Source organism: Meleagris gallopavo, chromosome 7 (assembly GCF_905368555.1).
Source record: "Meleagris gallopavo chromosome 7, MGAL_WU_HG_1.1, whole genome shotgun sequence".
In the NCBI taxonomy this organism is placed as follows: Eukaryota; Metazoa; Chordata; class Aves; order Galliformes; family Phasianidae; genus Meleagris; species Meleagris gallopavo.
The window spans coordinates 5,409,675-5,432,716 of record NC_139410.1 but is presented as its reverse complement, the minus strand read 5'-3'; the positions used below and the strand labels follow the sequence as shown (position 1 = coordinate 5,432,716).

The following is a 23,042-nucleotide window of genomic DNA, read 5'->3' as shown; positions in this document are numbered from 1 at the left end:
TCACCTGAATGGGTCTCAAAAATCATCAAAACCATCAGAATTAAGTTCTGTGATAGAAATTTCGGGTCTTTTTGCTGCACTTGTTGGGATGCTGTGTGGTGTTCCCAGCTGAAGTATTTGTAAAAGCATGTATAGCCATTTCAGCACAGAAGTGGCTCAGCAGGTTTTGCTACTGCAGCCCTCATTGCTTGTGCCTGGCAGCGGACAGCTGGACTCAGAGGAGCTGCCTGATATCTTAAAACCATGGCTACAGAAAGCACACGGTGACATCAGCCAAAGCTGATCTGAGTCCAGGTGGGGTATCCCTGTTCTCCCACAGCCCTTCTTTCTGCAGCTCTCACATTGGCAAAAATATACCTGATCCAGCTGAATGGTGTTGATTTCCTCAGGAGGTTTGGTTTCCAGCCTGAGTAGTTTACCACTCAGTTTCATGAGCATTGGTCCCAATAGAAAGGATTAGCAGTGCAAGGGGTGGGGAGCAGGAACAAGTCAACCATAGCTTTTGTCAGCTGAAACCTGGCTGAAGCTTGGCTTAGTGATGCAGACACATTCTAATTTAAACTAAACTTGGGTGTATCAGACCTGTTAGCCTACACTTACTGCACACGACACTTCCAGAAGATATGAAGTAACTACCCTGTTGCATTTTTTTTTTTTTTTTGAGAGTTTAAATTGATTTCAAGGGTAGCAGGCTGGAGCTAAGATTCTTCAATGTGAAAACTAAAAATTTCAAAGGGTACCTAAATAAGCTGATGAGTTCTCACTGAATTTCTGGCGTATTAACCAACACCATGTGGCATTCTTGAAGACTGCCATTTGTGGCATGCAGAAAAAGACTCGGCACAAACCTTATAAATCTTGCCTTTCCTTCCTCCTCCTTTTTATTAGTTATGAGCTATTTTGCTCAATTTTACAGTTATGAATGCTCACAAATGCTGAAGTCAATGTGAAAACATAGTGTCACCATCTAAGATTGATACTTGTTCAGCGGCCAGAAGCTGAATCTTTGGCAGCTGGTGGCAAATAAATTTGACACCCTGCATCGGGGATGTCCATGTGTAATGTAAGAGGCCCTCCCTGATGAGGCTATTGTCACTTGTCTCAGGTAATTCCCCTTTCTTTGCAGGTGACATTCACCCTCATTTGTTCCATCCAGATACAGCTTCAGTTCTCTCTTAGCCTCCAGAAATCTGTAGTCTACTGAGCAAACAGAACTGAATTCCCTTGAAATTCACCTTCCTAACCCCAAAGTGAAACTCTTTCCATTACGTGTTGTTAGGGCAGCATTGCCCACAGGTGTTACCTAAATATCTTTTTTTCTCCTGGACATCTTCATTACCTACCCCAAAGGAGATATTGTGCTGCCAGCGCCTCAAGATTTGCTTTGCTTTTTCATGTTGTTCTGTTTGCCCGATTCCAAGTGATGCTGTCTCGCACTGGCAACGAGGCTGCAAAAGACTGGACTCCTCATTTGGTTCTGCTGCTGCATGTCTCTATTCACTCCTCTTGTACACATAACTTCTTAGAAAAGGAGGTCTGTCAGTGCTCTCTTCTTTGTGCATCTAATAGCTCACCATTAAAACAAAATTGACCTGAAAATCTTTATTAATGAGGAGCCAGATTCAACTAGCAGCAAGAAACTCAACGATCAAGTTTTCTATCCGCTGAGACCCTTTTATACAGTTCCAGGAGGAAAGTATGTTTAAACATGCATTGAAGTCTCACTACGTTCCTGGAGTGGTGTAAACACCTTCTTTAAGGACCCTTTTCACTACCAGAGTGCTCGTAGAACAAACAAGAGTCAGGGCTCATTGTTTCCAGGTTTTGGCATCCCTTTCCTTGAATTTTACAAATCTGTTGGGGCAGAAGAGTTCTCCTGTTTAATTTTCATTTTTCAAAACACTTGCAGATTTGCCATCCCAGCTCTTAAAATGAAATGTATTTTACTCGCTGTTTGAGTACTTTTAATAGTATAAAGGATTCCACATCCAAGCACTGCAGCATTTAAGAACTAGGTAGCCAGGTTCAAAATGGGCTAGAAGCCGGGTTGTTTCCTGCTTGTCAGGAGCTGCTAATTAGCAGTGTTGGTAATCACTGCCTAGAAGATGGGCATTGGAGCAGTCAGTGCCACTGACCACTGACAAGGCAGTATGCAGAAGGTCTTGCTGTATCTGCCAGTCACTGTGCTGCAGCATTGGAGCTGAGTCTCATTTCCACAGAGAAGTAACAATTTCTTCATTTCTTTGCATTCAAAGATGAAGACAGGCCTGTTATCTAGGCTGTAAATATTGTGTATATAGTGTTCTGGGCAGTAAATCTGCTACAGGCCCTGGTGTTGCTAATGCAACATCTGCCCTGTCTGAATCACGAGCATGGTCAGGGAACACCTTGTGTCTGTGAACATCCTTCATTGCCTTCGCCCACAGAGCCACCCCAAGGCTCTTCGGGGGTGGCAGATTTGAATTTTGCCTCCTCAAGGTTGAGGATCTGAGCCCGGGCCAGAGCTTTGTTTCCTGTTGGTGAGAGGAGAGGAGCAGGGGAGGAGGCAAGGGTCAGGAATGCTTTTTCTGTTGCTCCGGGGGCAGCAGGAAGAGGCTGGTGGCTAACCTCCAGCTGGAGACCACAGTCCCTTGGTGACAGCGGCCAGCCTGCTTCTCAAGCCCACAGACAAAAATAAGCAACGACCTGGGACAGCAGACGGTGAAGGAGACAGAGAGGCATAGCCCTGCTGCATGCTCCCTGTTGTGTTGGGCACTAGGATTTTTGTTCTCTAGTGGGATTTGCACTTGAGCTTGCTTGCTTAAGAAAGGCTGTCCAGAGCTGTGCCTTACTGCCTACCTGGCCATCAGTTCTTTCAGTGAGATGAGAAAGTGGCTTTGGTTTGACTTGTTGTTTTTCCTAAATTTTTCTTTTGTGTGAAACAGATTTCTATGACAGAGGATGAAACACTAAGAACATTTTTTTGAAGTGGATCCTCCAACTTCTGGTGTGTAGCTACAGTAATTTGTGGGTGAAGAAAATATTTGGGTACTGAAGAGTTGCCAAGATACTGTTTAACAGGGAATTGCAGTTTAATTAGCACTTATCAGCCATTAACAAAAATTGTTTTCAATTTGACCACTCAGGGTAAAGTGTGATTCAGGCTCAGTTGGTTGGTGCTGTGTGGTCTGCTGGACATATGCTACTAGCTTCTTGTCCACAGGCAGAAGCTTTTGAGGCCACTTGTCTCTTTTTAGTGAAGATGAGATGTCATCTTCAACTGGGACAACGTGGAGGGAATTTGCATTAGCTAGAGGCAAATGATTTGACTCGAAGTTACTGCAGAAAGATGGATTAGAATTTATCTCTACAATCTCGTTTGCTGTGATTTTTTTTTATTTTTTTTTTAGGAAAAGTGCCAAAAACTTAAAAAAAAAAAAAAAAAAAAAAAAAGAAAAAAAATGTTTCCATTTGCTTATTTATGCTTTGTTTTGGCAAGGAATGAGAAAGCTTGCCACTTTTAGCGAGTGTATGAACAAGAAAGGCAAGGGAACCTGGGGTGAAGTTTGACATGGAGATGGTGTAAGATGCAGCTTAGCCATAAACATCCCTCAAATATTTCTTTTCCCTTTGTAGCAGGGTTCATTATGCTTTCTGAGTTTGTGGCTGTAGGTGAAAACAAAGGCAGTTCTATAAAATGAACGTAATTTCAAAGGCTGGCTGAGAACAGAGAAAATAAACTGTATGCAATTTAAGCACCCATTTGTATAGAGCCGTGCACCAGTGTGATGTAAGGCAGCGAAGATGACCTGATTAGCAAAACCCTCACAAACTGCTGAGGAGATTCTGCTGCACCAGTGTTCCCCTCCTTGGGGACCTGCGGTTAGTCTCAGCTGAAAGAAACCTTTATACAGTAACAGGAGCTAACCGAGGGCTTTTGAGAACGGCAAATACAACACTGTGCATGTGTGTAAGGGTGAGGGAAGTAAGTCATGCAGGTTGTTTGCTGCCCTATACAAAATAGCTGGGATACATCAAGAAATGCAGCCCAAATTACATGGGCTTTGTGAGCTACATTTGCAGGAGTCTGGGAGCTCTGTGTGTTTTGGAAGGATGAAACCCAGCATTCAGCAGACAGAAACCCTAGGGCAATATAAAGTAAGTGATCTTCCAGTTTTGTAAGCTCTTAAAACCTTGCTTTCATAGGAGTGAGCAGCCAGAGGTCCGCAGACTTCCATGGCAAGTAGTGATGATGTCTTGGTGCTGTCTAGTGATTCCATGTCAGATACGGACAGAGAAATCTGTGAAATTAATGCAAGAAGACAGATAAGATACGACGTTGTCTCTTTCCCTTGTGAGTACATATGAATATGCACAATTGATACGAGGTTTTTTTCGGTTCCTTTATGCGTTACTGTGAAAAGAGAATGTATGGTACTGTGGCAGCAATGCAGGATTTTGGGTCAGGAGCTGCCAGTACCACTCCTGGCTCTGCCAGAGCTACTTGTGCGGCCAAGAGTATTAAATTCTGCTCCTGAAGACAACAAGCCATTTATTTGAGCTTCGTTTTGAGACTTGCTGAACGCCCCAAAAGGCTGTTATTGTTAGAGGGAACTGCTGTTCCCCAGCTCTCAAGTCGGGTTGCCCATATATCACACGCACATGCTTTGCACAGGAGGTGGGAGGAGGACCTGAGCATCTCTCTGTGCACCATAGGCACAAGGTGAGGCGGCAGTCACCATCTCGCACCCAGGGTGCAGCAGGAGCTGAGTTGCAGCCAAGCTCTCTGTCTCTGCCATTGTTTCTTTTTTTAGCAATAAATGCATCTCTGTGGCAACAAAATATCAATTCCCTTCTATAAATGAAACGCTGAAATATTTTGTAGATGCAGAATTTTGTGATGACAGTGCCTGTGCTGGTGTCAGTCTGTTGTGATCTGTCTGTCCTTGTTCGGGACGGGTTTTGCTGTGATAGTGCTTCCATTCCTGAGCTTCCATTAGTGCCTCGATGAATAGTAGAAGATGCATTTCAACAATTTTACGGTTAAAAAGCAGCTTCTTATCGTTTGGTTTCTGGTGCCTTTATCCTGTTCATTATGCTTTTGTCTGGTGGTAACGGTCATGGCTTAGAATTGCAACATCAACATTGGTCTCTGAACCGTCTGTTTTCTCTGACCATAAATTTGGGGGAAGGAGGAGAAAGGATGAAGAAGGAAGTCAGAGGGTTAGTTCTTCTGATATTGCCAGGGCAGCCCTTGGAAAATGTGCTGACTGGCAGCAAGCAGACCCAGTTATTTCTGGTTCTCTTGTTCGCTTGTCAGGTCGGGCCTGGAGCGCAGGTCTCCAGCAGGGCTCCAGAGGCACAGCCAGGCCCTGGCCTCACGCCTGCACTCAGATCCTTTGCTGCCATCGGCACTCGTGCTAATGGCCTTAGTGCAGGGGTCAAAGACTGCTGAGATACGAAGGCTGAATCACCTCCTTTTTAAACCCCTCAGCAGGATCAGGGCTCATGGAAACTGGCATGTGGGCTTGCCTTTTGGCTGACAGTGCGGTCGGAGAGCGTGACTCTGGGAAAGGCCTTGTAGCAGTTTTCCACCAGCCGTTGGAACGTGGGTGTCTGGTGATTAAAGCACCCCTGCGCTGGGACCCCTGTGTGAAAAAGCCTGATGTGTTCCTTTTCTTCAAAGATTTGCTGAACCCACAAGCACCTGTTACTTACAGATTTGTCCTGTGACCTGAGAATTCAAGAAATTGGTGGTGGGCCCATTGGTCTAGCCAGGCAGATAAGAAACATCGCTAAGTGTGCTTATTTTGCAGATGTAACTAAACCAGCAGTGTAGGTCTCACTGTTTGCCTTGGCAGTATCCCATTTGCATGAATCAGAATGTGGTGGCACAAAAGCACTTGAGGCTCCTCGGGAGCTGACATCCCCTCATCGGGAGACGTGCCTGTGCAGGCAGGCTGGTCTGGAGCTTACTAACAGGCGCCCTGCTTCATCAGGTCCCTGCATTTTGAGCAGTTCTGCCTGTGAAGTGTGCTCATTTCTGTGAGCTCTGGCGTTGCAGTGTCCTGTCAGTGGAAAAGTTGTGTTGCCCTTCCCAAACTCAGGGCAGGGGGGATGTAGGTGTGTACCGGTGTACTGTACTCATGAATTTGGTCCTTTGAAAGGAAGGGAACTCCTGTGCCTCGAGTGGAGAAGCGGGAGGTCAGTTTTTAAGCATGATACATCTCTGCAGCTTTTGATAGGTTTCTGGATCGCTCCACACCTTAGTTTCTAAGTTCTAAATTAGAAATAGAAAATTGTCTTGAACTGAAATTCAGTTGTAACTGGTGCTGTTGTCACTACTGTGAGGCACTTGTGTTGCTTTGAGCATCTAATCTGTGCTTTAATATTGGTAATAGTAGCAACTTATACTAGCATTTGGGAACCTAGAAAATACACATTTTAATGGTGTTGTTTGTTTGTTTGTTGTTTATTTTTTTTATTTCAGCAAATTCTGTGAAGGTAGAAATGCAAAGTGATGAGGAATCTGACAGGAAGACCTTCTGTCAGGAAGATGAGGTCAGGGTTCTCGATGAAGGAAGCAGCCTGGAAGAGCCCCTCACTGAGAATAACGAGATGACGGATAACAGAAAGATTCAGGAGCTATCGAGCGAGGGAGGAATCCGGCTTCCGAATGGTAAACTGAAATGTGACGTCTGTGGCATGGTTTGCATTGGGCCCAATGTGCTAATGGTACATAAAAGGAGCCACACTGGTAAGCAGCTGAAAGAAAATCTGATGACTGCCTGTGGCATCTGATGTTGATATTACCTGACAACTGTTCTCTCTTCCCTTTTCATTCATGGGGTAGCAGGAAACTGGGGAGGGGAAAAGCGGGCTTTGCTGTTTCAGTTCTCCCTCTGCTCCCCGGATTCTGGTGATTCTGTGTTTCTGGCAAGTGTGGTGCTTCCTTCATTTCTAGTTTTTGGTTCTTAAAAAGTGTGACAGAAGTCTGAAAATCAGTCTTTCTACTGATCTTGACTAGGGAGAATATGGAGGGTGTGTGTATGTGATCGTGTGCGTGCACGTGCAACATTTTTTATATTTTAAGGTGAATCTTAGGGCTTTCCCTTGGAGCTGCTTGTAGATAGACAAGGCCAGCAGCTCGGGTGTCACACACCTTCACAAGAGGCTGGGCGTGATGCTGGGTGACTGTGCAAAGTCATGGTAGGCAGGCATTACCTCATGCTCAGATGCTTATCCTGGTGCTCAGATGGGCTTGCTGCTCATCGTGTGACAGCTTCATCTCAGAAACCTCACCTGAACTGTTCTTATGGACTAGTGCTTGCCATGACAATGTAAATACCATTTTTTGTGGTATCTTTCAATCCTTACATTTTCTCATTTATGTCTATTACTGTTAACGCTACTGCTTGGTGGGGACCAAAACAGCTTAGTAAGCCTTAAGCCTTAAGGATTTGAGAATTCAAGAGGTAGACAAAACCTTTGCCGTAAAAGAAAGAAGGGGCCATGAGTTCAAAACAAGTTTTGAGGGAGTCTGTACAAATCTGGTAAATGGAGGTACTCAGAGGCTGACACTTAACTTGCTCAGGGGGGAGGGACAGTTATCTCCAAGAGAAAAAAAAAAAAGTGGGGGTGGTGCCAGAAGACAATAATGTGGAGACTTATGGAATCTGTCACACATAGCCTTTGATTCAAAAAAGCTCTTAAGCACATGTTTAAGTTCTGAGAGATTTAAGATGTGTAGCATCTGAACTGCTATGCTATATATTTTTTGGCTGAAGACATACGCTTAAATCTTACTGAGGTTAAGCACAGGTTTCTCTGGAGCCTGAATAAACCTCTGGGTGTTTATTCGTACTTTTTTTGAGAAAATGAAAGATATTTTGTTGTTGTTGTTGTTGTTTTTTAAATCTCTCTCTGCTATTATTTAATGGGGTAAGATACTCCCAGTTGTAACTGAGATATGTGACAGGATATAAAAAGAAAAGTGGAGTTTTAAGGTAGAATAAGAAAAGACTGGGTATAATCCCCCTGTAAACCTGGTAGTTTGAAGTCAAGTAGTGCGCGCTTGATGGGAAAGAAATCAATAGAATTTCTGTACAGAGGAATAATAAATATATATTACATAGTTAATGCCCTGTATATAAGCTGTATTGATAATAACTTAACATAAATGTATAATGCAAAGCATTGCAGTATCGTTTATGATGCAGTCATGATTTTAGACAGCAATTACAACAGGGGAAACGCATTAGCCGAAGGAATGAAATCTTGATTAACAATTTGACATGCTATTACTAGAAAAGGGGAAGAGAACAGAGAATGCAGCAGACTGAGTCTCCAGCTTTCAGCTGAAAAGTTTTCACTGGCACTTGCATCTATCTGAGCATATGTATTGTAGGTGCATCAGAGTCCACGTATTTGAACTTGAACAGCTAAATTAGACCTGCTAATTTTAGATTTAGGTACTTAATTAAATAGCCTATGCTAGCTAGCTCATCTTTTAAATACAGACAAAGCTGCCTTTTTGTTTTAAAGAAAACGTGAATTCAAAACAAATAGGACAAAATCTCACCTGTGTATGGGTGACAACCACTACACGTGTATGTTTATAGGTAGGAGTTACATGGCTAGTAGCTTTTGCCTTCTGGCTAATGGTGGCTCTGTGTTGAGCTACATCTCTTCTCCCATCTGAGCAGAGGAATGTGCTGCATTGCACTGCACAGATATCTTAAGCATATAGAAGTGCAGCCTGGTGCTCTACTCTTGGTACAGCAGTTGGCAAATTTTGCGGGGGTTGTTTTTTCCCCTGCTTTGTTTGTTTGTTTTTTAATATGTGCTGCTACTTCACTGTCCACAACAGAAGGAGAAATCTGCTTGGATTTCCACATCCTTGATTTTAAGGAGTATTTTTAACATACTGGTATCTCTCTCCTAAAGTGCAGTACTTGAAAATATATTGCCACTTCCTCAGCAGTTGGGCTGAATGGGCTGGCCCCAGCCTGGAATGAGCTCTGGCCTGTGGGCAGTCTGGTTTTACAGCCCAAGGGGAGGATGGTGGAGGGAAGGGAGGTTGTGCCCAGTAAGTGGAAATGGGTGATGTTCTTTATCAGGTAATGCGACTGGCATGTAAGTCCTTACCTCTAAAGACAACTTGTGTGTGCCTTGGGAGCTGGATCCCGCCTTACGTTCCTCTTTATCAGTACACAGCCAAAGCCTGGTCTGGCCAGTTGTTTGCACTGGCAAAAACTCAAGTCCTTTTCCTTTCCCAAAAACCTGACAGCATTCTGTGTAAATCACACACAGTGCTGCGGTCATGGCAGAGGTTGTAATTTGCCTGTATGCTGGGACAGAAGTGTGGCTTTCCTTACGCTTTGGAACTGAAGCTTTGTGAGAAGCTGTGCCATATGGCTTTTGCTCTTTTGTGCCCATAAAGGGACAGAGTTTCCTGCAGGCATTATTCCTCTGCTCTGCAGGAGCAGTTGCCCTGCCACATCACAATAGTTCAGCCAAACACGTCTAGGGATGGGGAGAATATCCTCTCCTGTGGGTAGGGACAGAGCGTGACAGTTGGGTGTCCCACCTCTCATCCTCATGGAAAGCATCCATTTTCTCTCATGCTTATGGCCACTCCCTGCCTTGTTAGATTTACAGATTTCCTATTTATCCTTTGCACTTGCATAAAGGACGAGTGATGGTCTGCTCCCTGGTCCCTCGATAGCAGAACTGCTTGTTCGATGCCACAGAACACAATGTTTCTCTGAAATGCTGGTAATTCAGGTGAAACGTTTGCGTAATCTGCAGAGCCATCATGAGAAAGGCCTTTCTATTTATTTGTCATCACTGACAGAAAAGAAATGTTCGATATGAGAATTAATGGTGTTGCACTCTGTACTTTAGTGAGCTGGCTAACCCTGATCCCTTCCTCACATGTCACATGCTTGTGTCCAAAAAATAGCACGTGTCAGCATAGGTTTGATTTATTTTCCTCCTTCTCTATCTTCTTTTGGCCCAAATTTCATATTCCACACCAAGTGCCCCAGGTTGCAGCATCTTTATCAGAGCTTTTTGTTACTGCTGGAGGTAACGAGTCACATAATATTGCCACTGGATATGCCGGGGGCTGTGCTTGGGGATGCTGAGGAAGAAGATGAAGTCAATAATCCAATTTGTCTGAGCTAATGAAAAGGAACGCCGGTGATTTCTCACCTCTTCAGACTTTCTGCTAGCGGGCCTGAATTAAAATGTCCTCAGTCCTCATTTTGTGCAAAGCAGAAACTATTTACTGCTGCAGCCATGCAGTGGCCATGCTCAGTGTGCTCCACATCTCTCACTTGCATTATGAATAGTGATTTTTCTCCACAGTAACACCCAGTGCTTTTCCAGTCCGCTGTTGGATTTGGAAGCGCTATTAATTTCTAAGACAGGATTGGAATCGTCTTCATTGCTTTCAGATTTGGGAGAGTTAGACACCCAGAAGTAAGGGGTTTGTGCTGACACAGCCAGACCTCAAGCTGCAGCTTCGGGGAGCAATGCAGCGACACAGAGCTCTTGCCACCCTTCAGCTGGGACCGCTGCTGTGTTGTTTTCAGCCTTTTTGGAGTGCTAACCACAGAAGGGTTTCAGATCTTTCCCTGCTCTCCATGTGCATTGCAGTACCATCAAGTCAGTAAAGTAAGATAAGGTGAGGAAAACCTTCAGTTCTACTATCACATGCATGGCCTTATAACTGAGCATATGCAGCATTGGAACTACGAATTTATTATTTTGGGGGGGGGACAGAGTTCAGGTTTTTAGGGCACTACTACTGGATGAGGAAACCCTAGTCATACTGGTCCATATAAAAGACTTCTCTGACTAAAGCAGCTAACTAGGAACAAATCTAAACAAATGGTCCTATTAACACACAACAATTAACTCCCTTGAACTACCTAATTCTTCTAGTACAAGAGTTTAATTGGCTTTAATTTGTTCTTTGTAGCCTACTGCAGGCTACCTCTTGGAATAAGAATCATCTGGCAACGAATCAAAAGTCATAGGACCAAATTTGAGGGAGTGATATTTTCTACTTAAGTTCCTAAATGAATCATCTGACTTCTCTGAAAGTATCATTTTGTACTTAAGCGTAAGGAAGAAGAGCTTAGATGTTTGAAATTTTTGAAATGGCTTTCTGCATAAAGATATGTCTGACTCGCAGTACTCGCTAAACACATTTGGTTTTGGCCTGTTCACAGAAAGAATTTTTCACTTTTCAGAATGTGGTTGTAAATTTGTGTATAGAGGACACTTGGAAATCACCCAGAATTTCCCAGAAGTTTTTCCATAGAGATTTGCCACTACTGTTTTATAATAAATGGCATTATTTTGGAAGAGGGTTTCCCCCCCCCCCCAAAAAAAAAAGAAAAAACAAAACAAAAAAACACGAAGACAAACCATAGTAAAATCACGGATGGCAAGTGAGGTGCAAATTGTTGAGCGGTGAATAGAACAGTAAGTATATAAACGGGGTAGTCCCCAGAATAACAGACGTGGGAATGGAGCCAAGTCTGGTGCTCTGTATTTCACTGGGATGAAGGCATGTTGCATCTCATTGCCTGCCAGTGTGTTAGCAGTGCTGCTGAGATTTCATCTGGGACAGAGCAGGATCAGAGCGGTTTTAAAAGTGTTTCTTCTCACCCGAGTGTTAACAAAAAGCCTCCTGTCGAAGGGTGCAAATCAGTACTGTCAGTATGAAGAATTACTTTCTCACTGGCAGCAGGAGCGTAGTGATTTTACAGTAAGTAGTTAAAGTAATAATAATCCTGTTTTAGAAGAACCGAAGTTATCCTCTGTGTATCAAAAATATGTGCCAAACAGGAACGGCTGAGGTCTTTGATATATATTAAACCAGAACAGATGCTAAATGTAGTCCCACTGGACCTGGATTTTATGTTTATAAAGACTCTTTCCTGGCTTTCTCTAGCATTCTGAAGAGGCTTTAAAACCTGTGTTTTTTAAAGAGAAAAAAGAAGTGATTAAAGTAATTAAAGCACTCATAGGAAGGGACTTGAATGTTGCTCTGAAAGTAAGCAGGCCTTGCTTTTACCAAGAATGTGCTTAGTTTGTGAGCTGCTCCTTCTGGTTTTAAAGGGATGGAAGCTTTCAGACGAGGGTTATGAAGTGTGCTTTGTCAGGAGGTCTGTGGGCACAGGGTATTAAAAACAACACCAGATCTACAGAAATGGGGGGGGTCCGCTTTCCCAAATTTTACATTGAAAGGTTTTAAGCTGTGGAAAACACAGTGGAAAGCAATTGATTCCAAGTGGAAGGAGTTGAATTTCTCTATCTTAGGAGAGATACTTATTTATTGATGTATATTTTGACAGCCACTTGTGACAGTCTCATTAAAAGTGTTAGAACAGCTTTGGCCGCACTCCGTCCCCGCTTACATTTCTGTTTTGGTACAGAAAATGTCGCTGATGTATTTTGCAGGGGTACAGAATTCAGAGAAGGCCAACTCATAGTGAAACTCCTGCGCAGCACTTCCGTGCTGAGGCGGTAAAGGAGAATTGTTGTACAGGGAAGTGTCCGATTAAGTAGAAAATGGAGTCGGTTTGCTCTTTGAAATAACAGTTGGCATATACGTGGTAAAATATTCCTGCTGTTTATAGCAGTTAATCAGCTATTTTGGCTGGTTTCAGGCTGTAATCAACTAGAAAGCACTCGTAGCTTTTGCTCTGAAGTCTCTGGTGAGGTGCCATATAACAAAGACACTTGTAAAGGACCGTGTCATGTTAATAAACCCAACTCTTTGGTCCACGTGGCTTTTCATCTCGGTATTTGTTTACACAACACCAAGTTAAGTTGTGTGCTTTAGATACTAGTGTAGCTAAAGAGAAGTCATATTTCAGTATTATTTTTCACGGATAGCTATAATGGATGGCATTTTATCCAATGAACTCTGTTGTTTCTGCAGTGTTTTACTGTAATTTAGAGGTAAATGTTTGAAATTACACTTGTTAATCAACACTTTATATGAGTATAAAATGATTTTAAAAACCAGAGAAAACAAAACCTTGTTTCGTTGGGGGCAGGGGGTTGTGTTTTTTCTTCTTAATTATCAGTGCTGTTCCCTGACACAAGCTGCTCTTCTTAAGCCTTTAGAAAGGTAATACTTGGCAGCTCTGGCTCACCTTGCCCTGTCCACTCCTGAAGTAGCTTTAGATAATTAAATTCTCCATGCTGCAGAACAGGGTCTGACTTAAGGTCTTAAATCTGGAGCTGAAGAGAAACATCTTTTTTTGTTTGGTTTGCTGTTTTCTCCCTCACTCCACTGAGTCTTTTTTTAGTTGCTAAGGTTGGAAGGCTTTTTTGCCCTGCTTTGGCTTTAAAAGAGAGAAAAATTTAATATTTAGCAGTAGACAAAAGTATTTGCAGTCACATAGTTTCCAGTGTTAAAACGCTAAAAGCTCATGTAGTCACACATTTCAGTACATGTCCTTTTTATGAATTCCTATTTTAATAAATCAGCACAACAGAATCAAAAGGCAAATGTTTAGCTTTAAATGGTGAAACACACACCATGCTTACAGTTGTCCATTGCCTCCCGTGGTCACACGTGCAATCTCTTGCATTGGTCTCTGGTTTCTATGCATCTGTGCTGCACTCACCCCAAAAGACAGGAAAATATTTTAAACACAGGAACTGCCATGTAGAGAGGAAATGTATTTAGGTAAAGACTCTTCATGAGTGAAGTAGAGCTGCCCAAGCCAGTGTCAGACAGGTTATCCCATGTATCGTGCAGTACCTGTGGGCTCATGGGACTGCAGGATGGGAGCAGCACCCCTTCCCAAGTGCTCTGGCTGTGCAAACCAGCATGGTGTAGACACCAGATTTCTACTGGCTGTAGATGTAAATCTACCTAGATCTGGTGTGATAATTCTTTACAAAGGATGCACTTCAGGTACTATTAGCTGAATCTTAGAATACAGCATAGTTATTATTAGTGGATGGTTAATTGGAGCTATGATTAGTTTTCATTTATGAACAAAAAACTACTTTTCACAGAAGTGTAAGGGAAGTGAATAAGGATGTCAGGGATGTTACTTTGTTGTTAGACAACAACAATAATGCTGGAGTACTACTGAAACCTACTAGCAGAAGACAGCAGGAAAAATAACAGGGAGAGCAGTCTTGTCAAGGCACTGAAGTGATAAAGAAAAGGTTGGTTTGATGCTGTCTCAAGTGGACGTCAAACAGCAGAGTTTATAGAAAAACAGAAAAATCTTATTACTCAGTTTTTGCTTTTTTTTGGATATTTGTGCCTCAGATTAATTGTACTAGATTTAAAAGCTGCTACTCAATAGCATGAACGTGACTAAAATTAATTGTCATCTTAAAAGCCTGCAGTTTAATCAAGACGTAGGAAATACACGATTGGACAAAACTATAAGAAACAGATCGAAGTAGTTACTCAGAATTAAAACTGGTAGGAAAAAATGGATTCCTTCTGGATTAAAGTAGTCTATTGAAAGTAAAATGTGCTCTTGTAGCAGATTCTGTATGTGGCAAGAAAGGAACAGGCTATTGGTGACTTTGTTCTCATGTCGTCTTTGCCACTGAGCTGAAGTACAGTGATTACTTGAATTCCTAACTGAAGACTTCGAATGTGTCTTCAGCTGCCCGTTTTACTGGGGAATAATACCTGCTCATATGTGGCCTCCGAGAATATCAAAGAAAAGTTGGGTAAAACACACGAACTGCATAGCTTAAAAACCAGCAGGAATGAAAGAACAGACTTGAATCTTGGTGAGAATCCTGCTGCTTTCTTTTATGTTGTCATCCCGAAACTGAAGCTGTTATTCCTGAATACTGAGAAATGTGTCAGAGGAGGAAATTTTGCCTGGTTTTCTCAGACACTGAAAGCAAAACAGAAAAGAAAAATACACGCAAGCATATATATGTGTATATATACATATACATACAGGGTTTGTTGACTTTATTCTCTTCACGTATCCCTGTTAGGACATTTTGAAATGATATAAAAGAGGATAATGGCTAATCGGATCCTTCAAGTGTATTGTGGGAGTTTAATGGAGAAGCCACAAACTCTCTATCAATTTCAGTGAGCTTGCATTTGGTGTATTTGGAAGAAGAACTTCATGGCTTGGTTTTTCTTTATTATTAGTCCGCAATGTTTTTTGCAAGATGGCAGCAAGATTAATATCTTCTTCAGTGCATCTGCAGTGGTTTCAGATGTATCTTCAGCACGCAAAATGAAGTTGCAGAGATGTGGTACATATGTGGCACATCTACCTTCTGCTGCCCTCCTTACAGGACCATGGCATGGGCAGTGGTTTAAACCACCAAAGCAAGAACTGCTAGAGGACACCTGGGAGAGCTCTCTCCCTCCCTCTATCCATTTGAATCAGAAGACAGATGTGACTGGTGTAAATACCAACGTGAACTACTACGATAAAAATGTTCTTGTATAGCCAGGGAGTAACCATTTTAAAGCAATTGAAAAAAGAAGTTGGGGAGATGCGAAAGATCACAGAGTATGTTTCTTTTTCACAAAAACTGTGCCTCATGCCAATGAATTCAAACTCAGGAGTGCCATCAGGATCTGACCAAGACTCCATGCTAAGGAATATGCTTAAAAAAATGAATGAAAGTGCTTACATCTGAAATCTGATGTTCCAGACCTTGTAGAGCTGGGGAGCCATGGTTAGTGAAGTCCATTCATCATTTAAAGTCTGGCTGAAATAAAGTGCTTGGATGAATGGCAAGTGCTGAGTGTATTTTTGTGCCCTACTGACTTAGTCTGCCCAGTGGGATGTAAGTAGGTGCTTATGGCTGACTGTGTGCCTGAAATGCCCAGGACAGAACCGAGTGTCCTCAACAAATGTTGATCTAGATTACGGTCTTAATAATGCTTCAGAAAACCTATGTCAGTTTGTCAGATTTCTTTTCCTCTTTAAATATATATATATAAAAAAAAAAAGAGTATATTGATTTATATAGTCCCCACTATCAAGGGTAAGTATAAATGATTAGCGTCAACATAATTTGTGTGTGTATGTGAATGTTTGTGGGGTGGATTGAGTAAGGAGTAGAGTTTCCGTTAAAATTAACTATTTATTGCTTCAAACAAATCTTTTCCATTAGTTTTCCACAAATTTGCCTATTTCTCAATTTAACATCATGAGACTTTCTTAGCCTTTGCTACTTCACAAAGGTTGTGGGCCTGATTGTCACTTGCATTAACTGTCTTTATACCACTGCAGCAATGGAAAGCAGCCTTTAAAAGGGGACTTTAATTAAGCTGTAGTGTAAGCAAAAGGTTTAGTTTAAAACAAAGATTTTAATATCTGTCCAGGTCCAGTCCTTGTGTTCAACTTCAAATATTTATATGGATTGGACCAATACTAAAAATATGTGCAAAACTGTAGAGACAAACACCACAGGCTCCAGTTACGGGTCTAAATTTTGAGCAGAGCTCCATCATTTACAGAAGACAAAGCCTCTGAGATTGGGAACTTCATGAAAATCAGGCTGCAATGATCAGCTCAAGCTGATGCTGTGTAAGGGGAAGAGCCCCATTTAGGGGCTTTACCCACAAAGCAGAAGAAATGGTCGGTGCGAGCAGACCTATGTGAGATGACAGCGCCACAAAGAGTGGGACAGTGGGCTCCTTCTGGTGTTTCTTGACAGCACTCTCCCTTCTGTTTTCCCTTTCAGGTGAACGCCCCTTCCACTGCAATCAATGTGGAGCTTCTTTTACCCAGAAGGGGAACCTGCTGAGGCACATCAAGTTGCACTCTGGGGAGAAACCGTTCAAATGTCCCTTCTGCAGCTACGCCTGCCGACGGAGGGACGCCCTCACAGGACACCTCAGGACCCACTCCGGTGAGCCCGCCTTGTCTTCTTTTCCCCCTTGTTGGTTCCTTTCTCACTACTGCTAAAGTGAAGCGGGTCGTGAAAGTAACTGTGTTTCTGGACCATCCTCTTCAGATAGCACAGCTCTGAGCTTTGGAAAAGCCTTGATGTGAATCAGAAAAGTTGTGGTTCAGCCACACCTCTCCTTTTGTGTAGCTGAGCTTCTCTGCTGATGCTATCACATTTCCCTTTGAATGTCTCCTCGGGTGTATCCAGACTTTGCTGGCAGATTGTTCTGACACTGTAGGCCCCAAAGTGGCTGTGAAATTCCACAGATTAGAAAAATAAATTTGTGCTTTCAGAAGTCTGCTTTGCAGTTCATACCAATTTCTTCATCTATTAAATGCCGTATGCTGGTAGAGCTTATACTTGCTGATCTTTCAAGATCCTTCTGATTACATTTTTTATTCAATTATTTCTCATGTAAAGTTCTAATTCATAAAGGTGTGGGAGAGATTGGGCTTTCCCTGCCTGCTTGATACAGTTTTTTTTGATAGATTTTAAAGAAGTAACGGTCACATAACTGTATGTTAGTAGTCATGTTGATAGCCCTGATGATCAGGATTGGAGGTGTTTCTAATCTCTGTATGCTACACCAAAGGGCTGTGTTCTGCCCACTTCACTCGTTTGTGTAGATCTCTTGAGTAAGATCTTAACTTGCTGTGATTTTTATCTACTAGGATGTTCAACTTTTATGTCCAGACCATTTATAGGAGACTGTGTTTTTCACTGTTGAATGAGCAGAGATAATTGGACTGGTTAGAAGTGACAGGATTACAGATGAACTTTTTTAAGGTGTTAGCAAACGTGACTACTGAAACATGGTGGTAGAAGTGTGGCTACAGACAGAAACTCTGCATGTGAAAATGTCATCACGGAGCTTTCTGACTATTTATACACATTTATTCTAAGAGTCAGCCTCACTTCAGTGGAATTTTCTCTTTTATGAGCATTAGGGTACTGAGTTTCCATTATATTTCCAAGAATCATAAAGGATAAACTAGTAAATTTCTCCAGGTACACAGGAGGCTGCACTGTTGCAAACATACTTTAGACAGAAAGCATGAGCATGAGCGCAAGCATAGGGCTAGGCTGAAAGAGTATTGCCTGAGATGTGTCAGCTGGGAGGAATTGATCTGAAAGTCAAAAGGGAAAGATGTCTGTGGAACAGTGTGCCTTGTGATTTTCACACATCTGGCCATAACACTAGTTTCAACTTGAAATTTAGTTTAAAAAAAAAAAAAAACGCAATGAAGACATCCACAATTTAATTAAGAAAGGAATCATGACGTAGAAGAACTCACATGGCAAAACATGAATATTGAGGTTGAAGATCGTTTTCACAGTATGAATATAGACTTTTATTACCTAGATACAGCTACTGATACCAATTATTCATTCTTCCTGTGTAAAGAGTACATGGCTGATCTTTCTGCTTTTGGCATGAAGATGAAACACAATTAAAGCATGGGTTTTTCAGAAGGCATCTAGGCAGCTTATGCGTATGGATCCCACCAGAGCTCCTTCCCTAACTGATATAGCTGTGTTCAGCTGTAGTCATACTGCGATTTTAAGGGAGTGTTATCACTATAAGCAGTCAGCTACGACTGTTTTGACTGAGGCTCAAGAGAAACAGCCAAGTGCTCTCACATTGCTCTTCAAGACAATTTCTAGAATAGCACTCACAGATGAAGAGTTAAAAACCTGCAATATTGCCCCCAAACATACACCCAACCTATATGGGCATGGAAATTAATGTCTTTCTGTCCCAGCTGGGTTGGTTTTATGCCCGCAGTTGTGAATCTTGTTCATGGAGAAGATGGATTAGACTTTCCCAAGGGATTTAACTATTTCTTATCGGCATACTATGCAAGTGCTTTTATTATTTAATAAATTGCACATTGGAACCTTATAGGTAGGCCTTGAAGACTACAGCAAAACTGTGTAAACTTCATGAAGTTCATACATTTTATGTTATTTCTGACCAGAAAAAAAAACAGTATGTCACGTAGTTGAATTATAGACAGAAAAGATGGAAAACAGTTTTGCAATATGAGACTTCAATCCTGTTTTAGTCTGGTACACTTATGCCTAAATTGAGGTGAATCTGAATATGTTTTGGTAGTTATAAAAGGAAAGCTCTTTAGATCAGCTTCTTAGTTAATATAGTTTAGAATCATACTTTCTAAGCGTGCAAGTAGTGTTATTTGGCACTACCTGAGAATCTGGCACATGATTTAACAAATGCAAGACAAATTTCTTTTTTTTAATGTTATGTATCCATTTCCTCTTTAAACAAGAGTGCTATTAATTAAGAAAAAGAAAAAAAAAAAAAAAAAGCCACCACTTTTCTTCTCAAGAGTGTTTTAAGCTGCTCACTCTAAGTGGAAGACAATATATGCAAGAAGGAAAGGAATTGAAGACATTTTTTATCTTTTTTTTTTTTCCGAGCTAGCTTGATCTGTGATTTTGAAAGCACTTTGTGTCACTACTTGATCAGTTCCACCTCCTCATCACTGCTGCCAGTTAGTCCATTTTTCCTGTTCCTAGTGCAGGGTTTTCATACAATAGGACAGGAAAGGTGAAAAAGTAAGGAATTGTTAACATAAATTAGCAGAAGCACCTCAGAGAGGTTTGAAATGAAACTACTATTAGCTTAAAAAAAATATTGTTTTTGTGTTGTTTTTTTTGTTGTCTTGTTTTTGCCTTTGTAGGATTATTTGGTTTGTGCTGTTTAATATTATTTCCTTTTCTTTTTAATCTTTCTGAGTATCATGATCTTGTACAGAATTGTATCTTATCATGTGTTTCTAGGGTGACTGGTTAGCAAAGTATTACTTCACATTTGTAGTACTTACTGCTGTTTAACCCTAAATAATTAAGGACTTATCTTGCACTTATTTGCTCCTGCAATTATTTACCTTTTACTGACATATGCAGTTCTGATGAACTTTGTGTCTATATTTTCCTCCCACACACAGCTTCTTTGGTTTCAGCAACATAATGATGCCTTCAGGACAACAGTAGGATAATGCCTGGGGAGAGATTCCTGCAGAGAATTGCACTAACAGCTGGCTTGAGCCTGACACTTCTTACAGGAGTTTCAGATACTGTTTCTAGGATTGGCTCTGAGGTTCCACAGCAGAGGTGATACTGGAGAGATGCCCAAGCTGACTTCCAGGACATGAGTCTAAGGACAGGTTGTGGGGGGCTGGAGCAAAAGCTGGTAGCCCTTTCCTGCAGGGTGTGTGACCAGCTAGCAGGCATTGGCTTTATCTTGCCTAACATTTGCTGTTCTAAAGAGGAAGACATCTAGACAAAGCCAGTCCCTGATAGAAGTCAGAAAGCACCTGTTGTGTTACCCTGAGACATGCTTATATCCTTTGTCATCTCTAGAACTGCACAACTAAACGAAAACACGCACAGGATAAATGAGCCAAATTCTTCTGTAGGCAACTAATAAGCAAAGCAAAACTTATAAGGAAAACGATTGTTCTGACAGATAGATCTGATGTTTAATGCACCTAGGTGTGGATCTCTGTACTTCAAAAAATACGGCATACAACCTGATGCTCCTTTATACTGAAAAGTCAGGCTTTGCTGAGAGGGTGTGTTAAATTATCAGTTATGTTTTGAGGTGAGTTCCTTGAGTCTAAAAGAGCCAAGTCAACCTTCTCCACATAACACTATTTTAAACAGAGACACTTTGATAGTTATGAAAAAAGCCAAGGCTGCACTGATGAGCAATCTAGAAAAGCCTATAGAAAACATTGGTGTGTTAGTTTTCAGAGCAGGGCTTGGGTAGAAAGTAGTAGATGAGGGGAAGGGGATCACTTGCTAAGGAGGAAACAAAAATCAGAGTTAGGTTCTCGTTAAGTGGGAATCCCCGTGGGACACCTGTTACATGATTTATGTAATTAAAAGACTGTCTGGTCATGCATACACACAGATAGGCCAAATGAGGCCTTCTCAGGCACTCTTAATTCTAGAACTTTGCTATTTTCCTGTCTCTGTCTTGGCAACCTCAATCACATTCCCTTACTGTGGGAGTATGTATGTGCTATTCATATATGACAGGAGTTTTACTGTTTATTTCTTCCTAAAAACTGGGTAGTCACATCATTATTTTTTCCTGTCACAAAAGCTTTTCCTCATGATGCCTTTTAAAATTTGCTTCCAAGCCACCTCTTTCCTTTCTAGAAAATTATTTTTCCCTTTTCTGCTTTTTACAAATATTTGTTTCTTCTTCCCTCTCTTCTTTCTATATTGCTGCTGCACTTTGTTGCTACCCAGCTCTTTAATAGCACTGAACTAATGGTATCATATTATTTGCAAAAGAAAAGCAGTGAAGCATTTGTTTTGAAAAGAAAGGCTTAGGCAAAAACTCCCAGAAGCACACTTTCAGCAGAGTATGTACAGTGCACAACACGTCTCATTAAAAAGGTAAATTCCCCTTGTACGGGGAAAGGAAATTCAGTAACTTTTTCTACATTTCTGGCTTTGCAACTCTACTTTTCTTTTCCATAAGGGCTTTTTTCTTGGTTCCTTGTTTTACCATGCAAAGCATCCTACCAGCCCCAAGAGGTGTCCTACTAGCCTGCAACTGCATAGTTCTTGTCAGCAGAACCTTTTCTTAGGGAAATGGAGCAGTGATGTTTGTGCGTGTGACTGACTGCTGAGAGGCAGAAGGGAGCCAATTCTTAATTCTGACAAAATGCCTGTCCCAATGCATGTCTGGGAGAGTCATCTCAGTCATATCACCTGTGAGTGCCTCAGTCCAGCTGAAAAATTGGATGAACTGGCACAAGCTGAAAAACACAACTCTGTGCAGGAAGCACTGCCTGTCAAAAGCAGTGAGAATTATTGGGAGAGTGGCAAAGATGGTGATTAAGAATAATAACAAGTCTATGTTGTAAATTGCTTTTTTCATCTCAGAGAGACTTGTACCACTTTGAACAACTCCACTCTCAAAAGACTTGGCTGAAGTCGATGTCTTCTCTGTAACCATGCTTTTAATGATGAGAACATCATAATTAGAAGAGTCTTGGGACCTGAAGGTCTCATTACACTGAGAGCCGGACTGACTCAAGTATATCATGAATGAGGGGAAAAGAATTTAATGTGAGCAAGTAGGACACTATCTGAAAAATGAAGAAAGTATGTGAAGGGGAGGAGACAATATTTTGCACACAAATCTTACTTCTGCAAGTAGGTTAGCAAATGGCATCTTTCCTCACTTGTGATGAGCCAGTGGGCATTTTAGAGCTCTCTTTCATCTGGCAGAAATGCCCTTTGTCTCAGTTTTTCTTACACTGATTTAGTTGAACTCAGTGGGATTAATCACTTCCCCAAATCATTTGATTTTCATATCAGATCCCAGCTTCTAATCTGCTGTTAGTACGTGCACAATGCCAAAGCAGCTCTGCTTTCTCATCAGTGCTTCCAGTACCTTTCAGGCTTTCACTCTGTGTTGTAGTCTCTAAAATCTCAAGTATTCTGCTTTCCATGTTGTTTGTATGTGCAACACTGGAAGTTAAGCAGATCAAAATGTATTCAAGGGTAGGAGTTTGCTATGTAAGACCTTTTATCTCCAAGGCATTCTTCTTTGAAGCTTAATCTATGCGGAGTCAACTTGTATCCCATGTTTCACTAAATCTGAACCTGAGCCTTCAAGTGCTAGAGTCACTTTTACCTCCAGAGCTCTAGTGTGTCAAGTGTAAGCTACACAAAACGATCATCTTTTTCATGCTCAGAATTATCTTGGTATAGAAAAAGCTTAGTGTGACCGAGCTTCTACAGAGCACATTATCAATGAGAAACCCTCTTCGATTTAAAGATGCTGTAAGATTATGGTCTTTCCAGAAAAAGGACCCTTGGACTTTGTGTTCAGGGGGAACTTGTGAAAAGGCGAGTTTCCACCCAAAGCACTTGCTTTTTGCTTGTTGGACCTTTAAGTCTTGAAGATTCTCTCTTATCTGTAGCAGCTATGAATCAGTCTTTGACTGTTCAACCCAAGAGATCTGTTTCTTATAGATAAGACAGAGAAATAGGAGAAGTGGTCCTGGCAAGCATGGGTAAATGTGCTGTGTGTACCAGCCTCATGAATCTCTCTCAGCAATGGGTATCAGCTTTTCTGTCTT

General features: G+C 41.6%; 1 protein-coding gene across 21 annotated transcripts in view; it reads left to right on the top strand.

The window, feature by feature from the left end:
• Nucleotides 1–23,042, top strand: part of IKZF2 (IKAROS family zinc finger 2) — a 112,193-nt gene that overhangs the window by 51,638 nt on the left and 37,513 nt on the right. For 17 of the 21 annotated variants that reach the window (XM_085228708.1, XM_085228709.1, XM_085228705.1 and 14 more), the window contains 2 exons: nt 6,470–6,736; nt 16,705–16,872. In XM_085228708.1, the coding sequence (XP_085084834.1) occupies nt 6,490–6,736; nt 16,705–16,872 (415 nt within the window). In that variant the 5' untranslated portion in view covers nt 6,470–6,489. Of the gene's footprint in view, nt 1–4,185; nt 4,334–6,469; nt 6,737–16,704; nt 16,873–23,042 lie in introns of all 21 variants that reach the window. The other 4 variants (XM_085228711.1, XM_085228710.1, XM_019616899.3 and 1 more) reach the window with 3 other exon arrangements.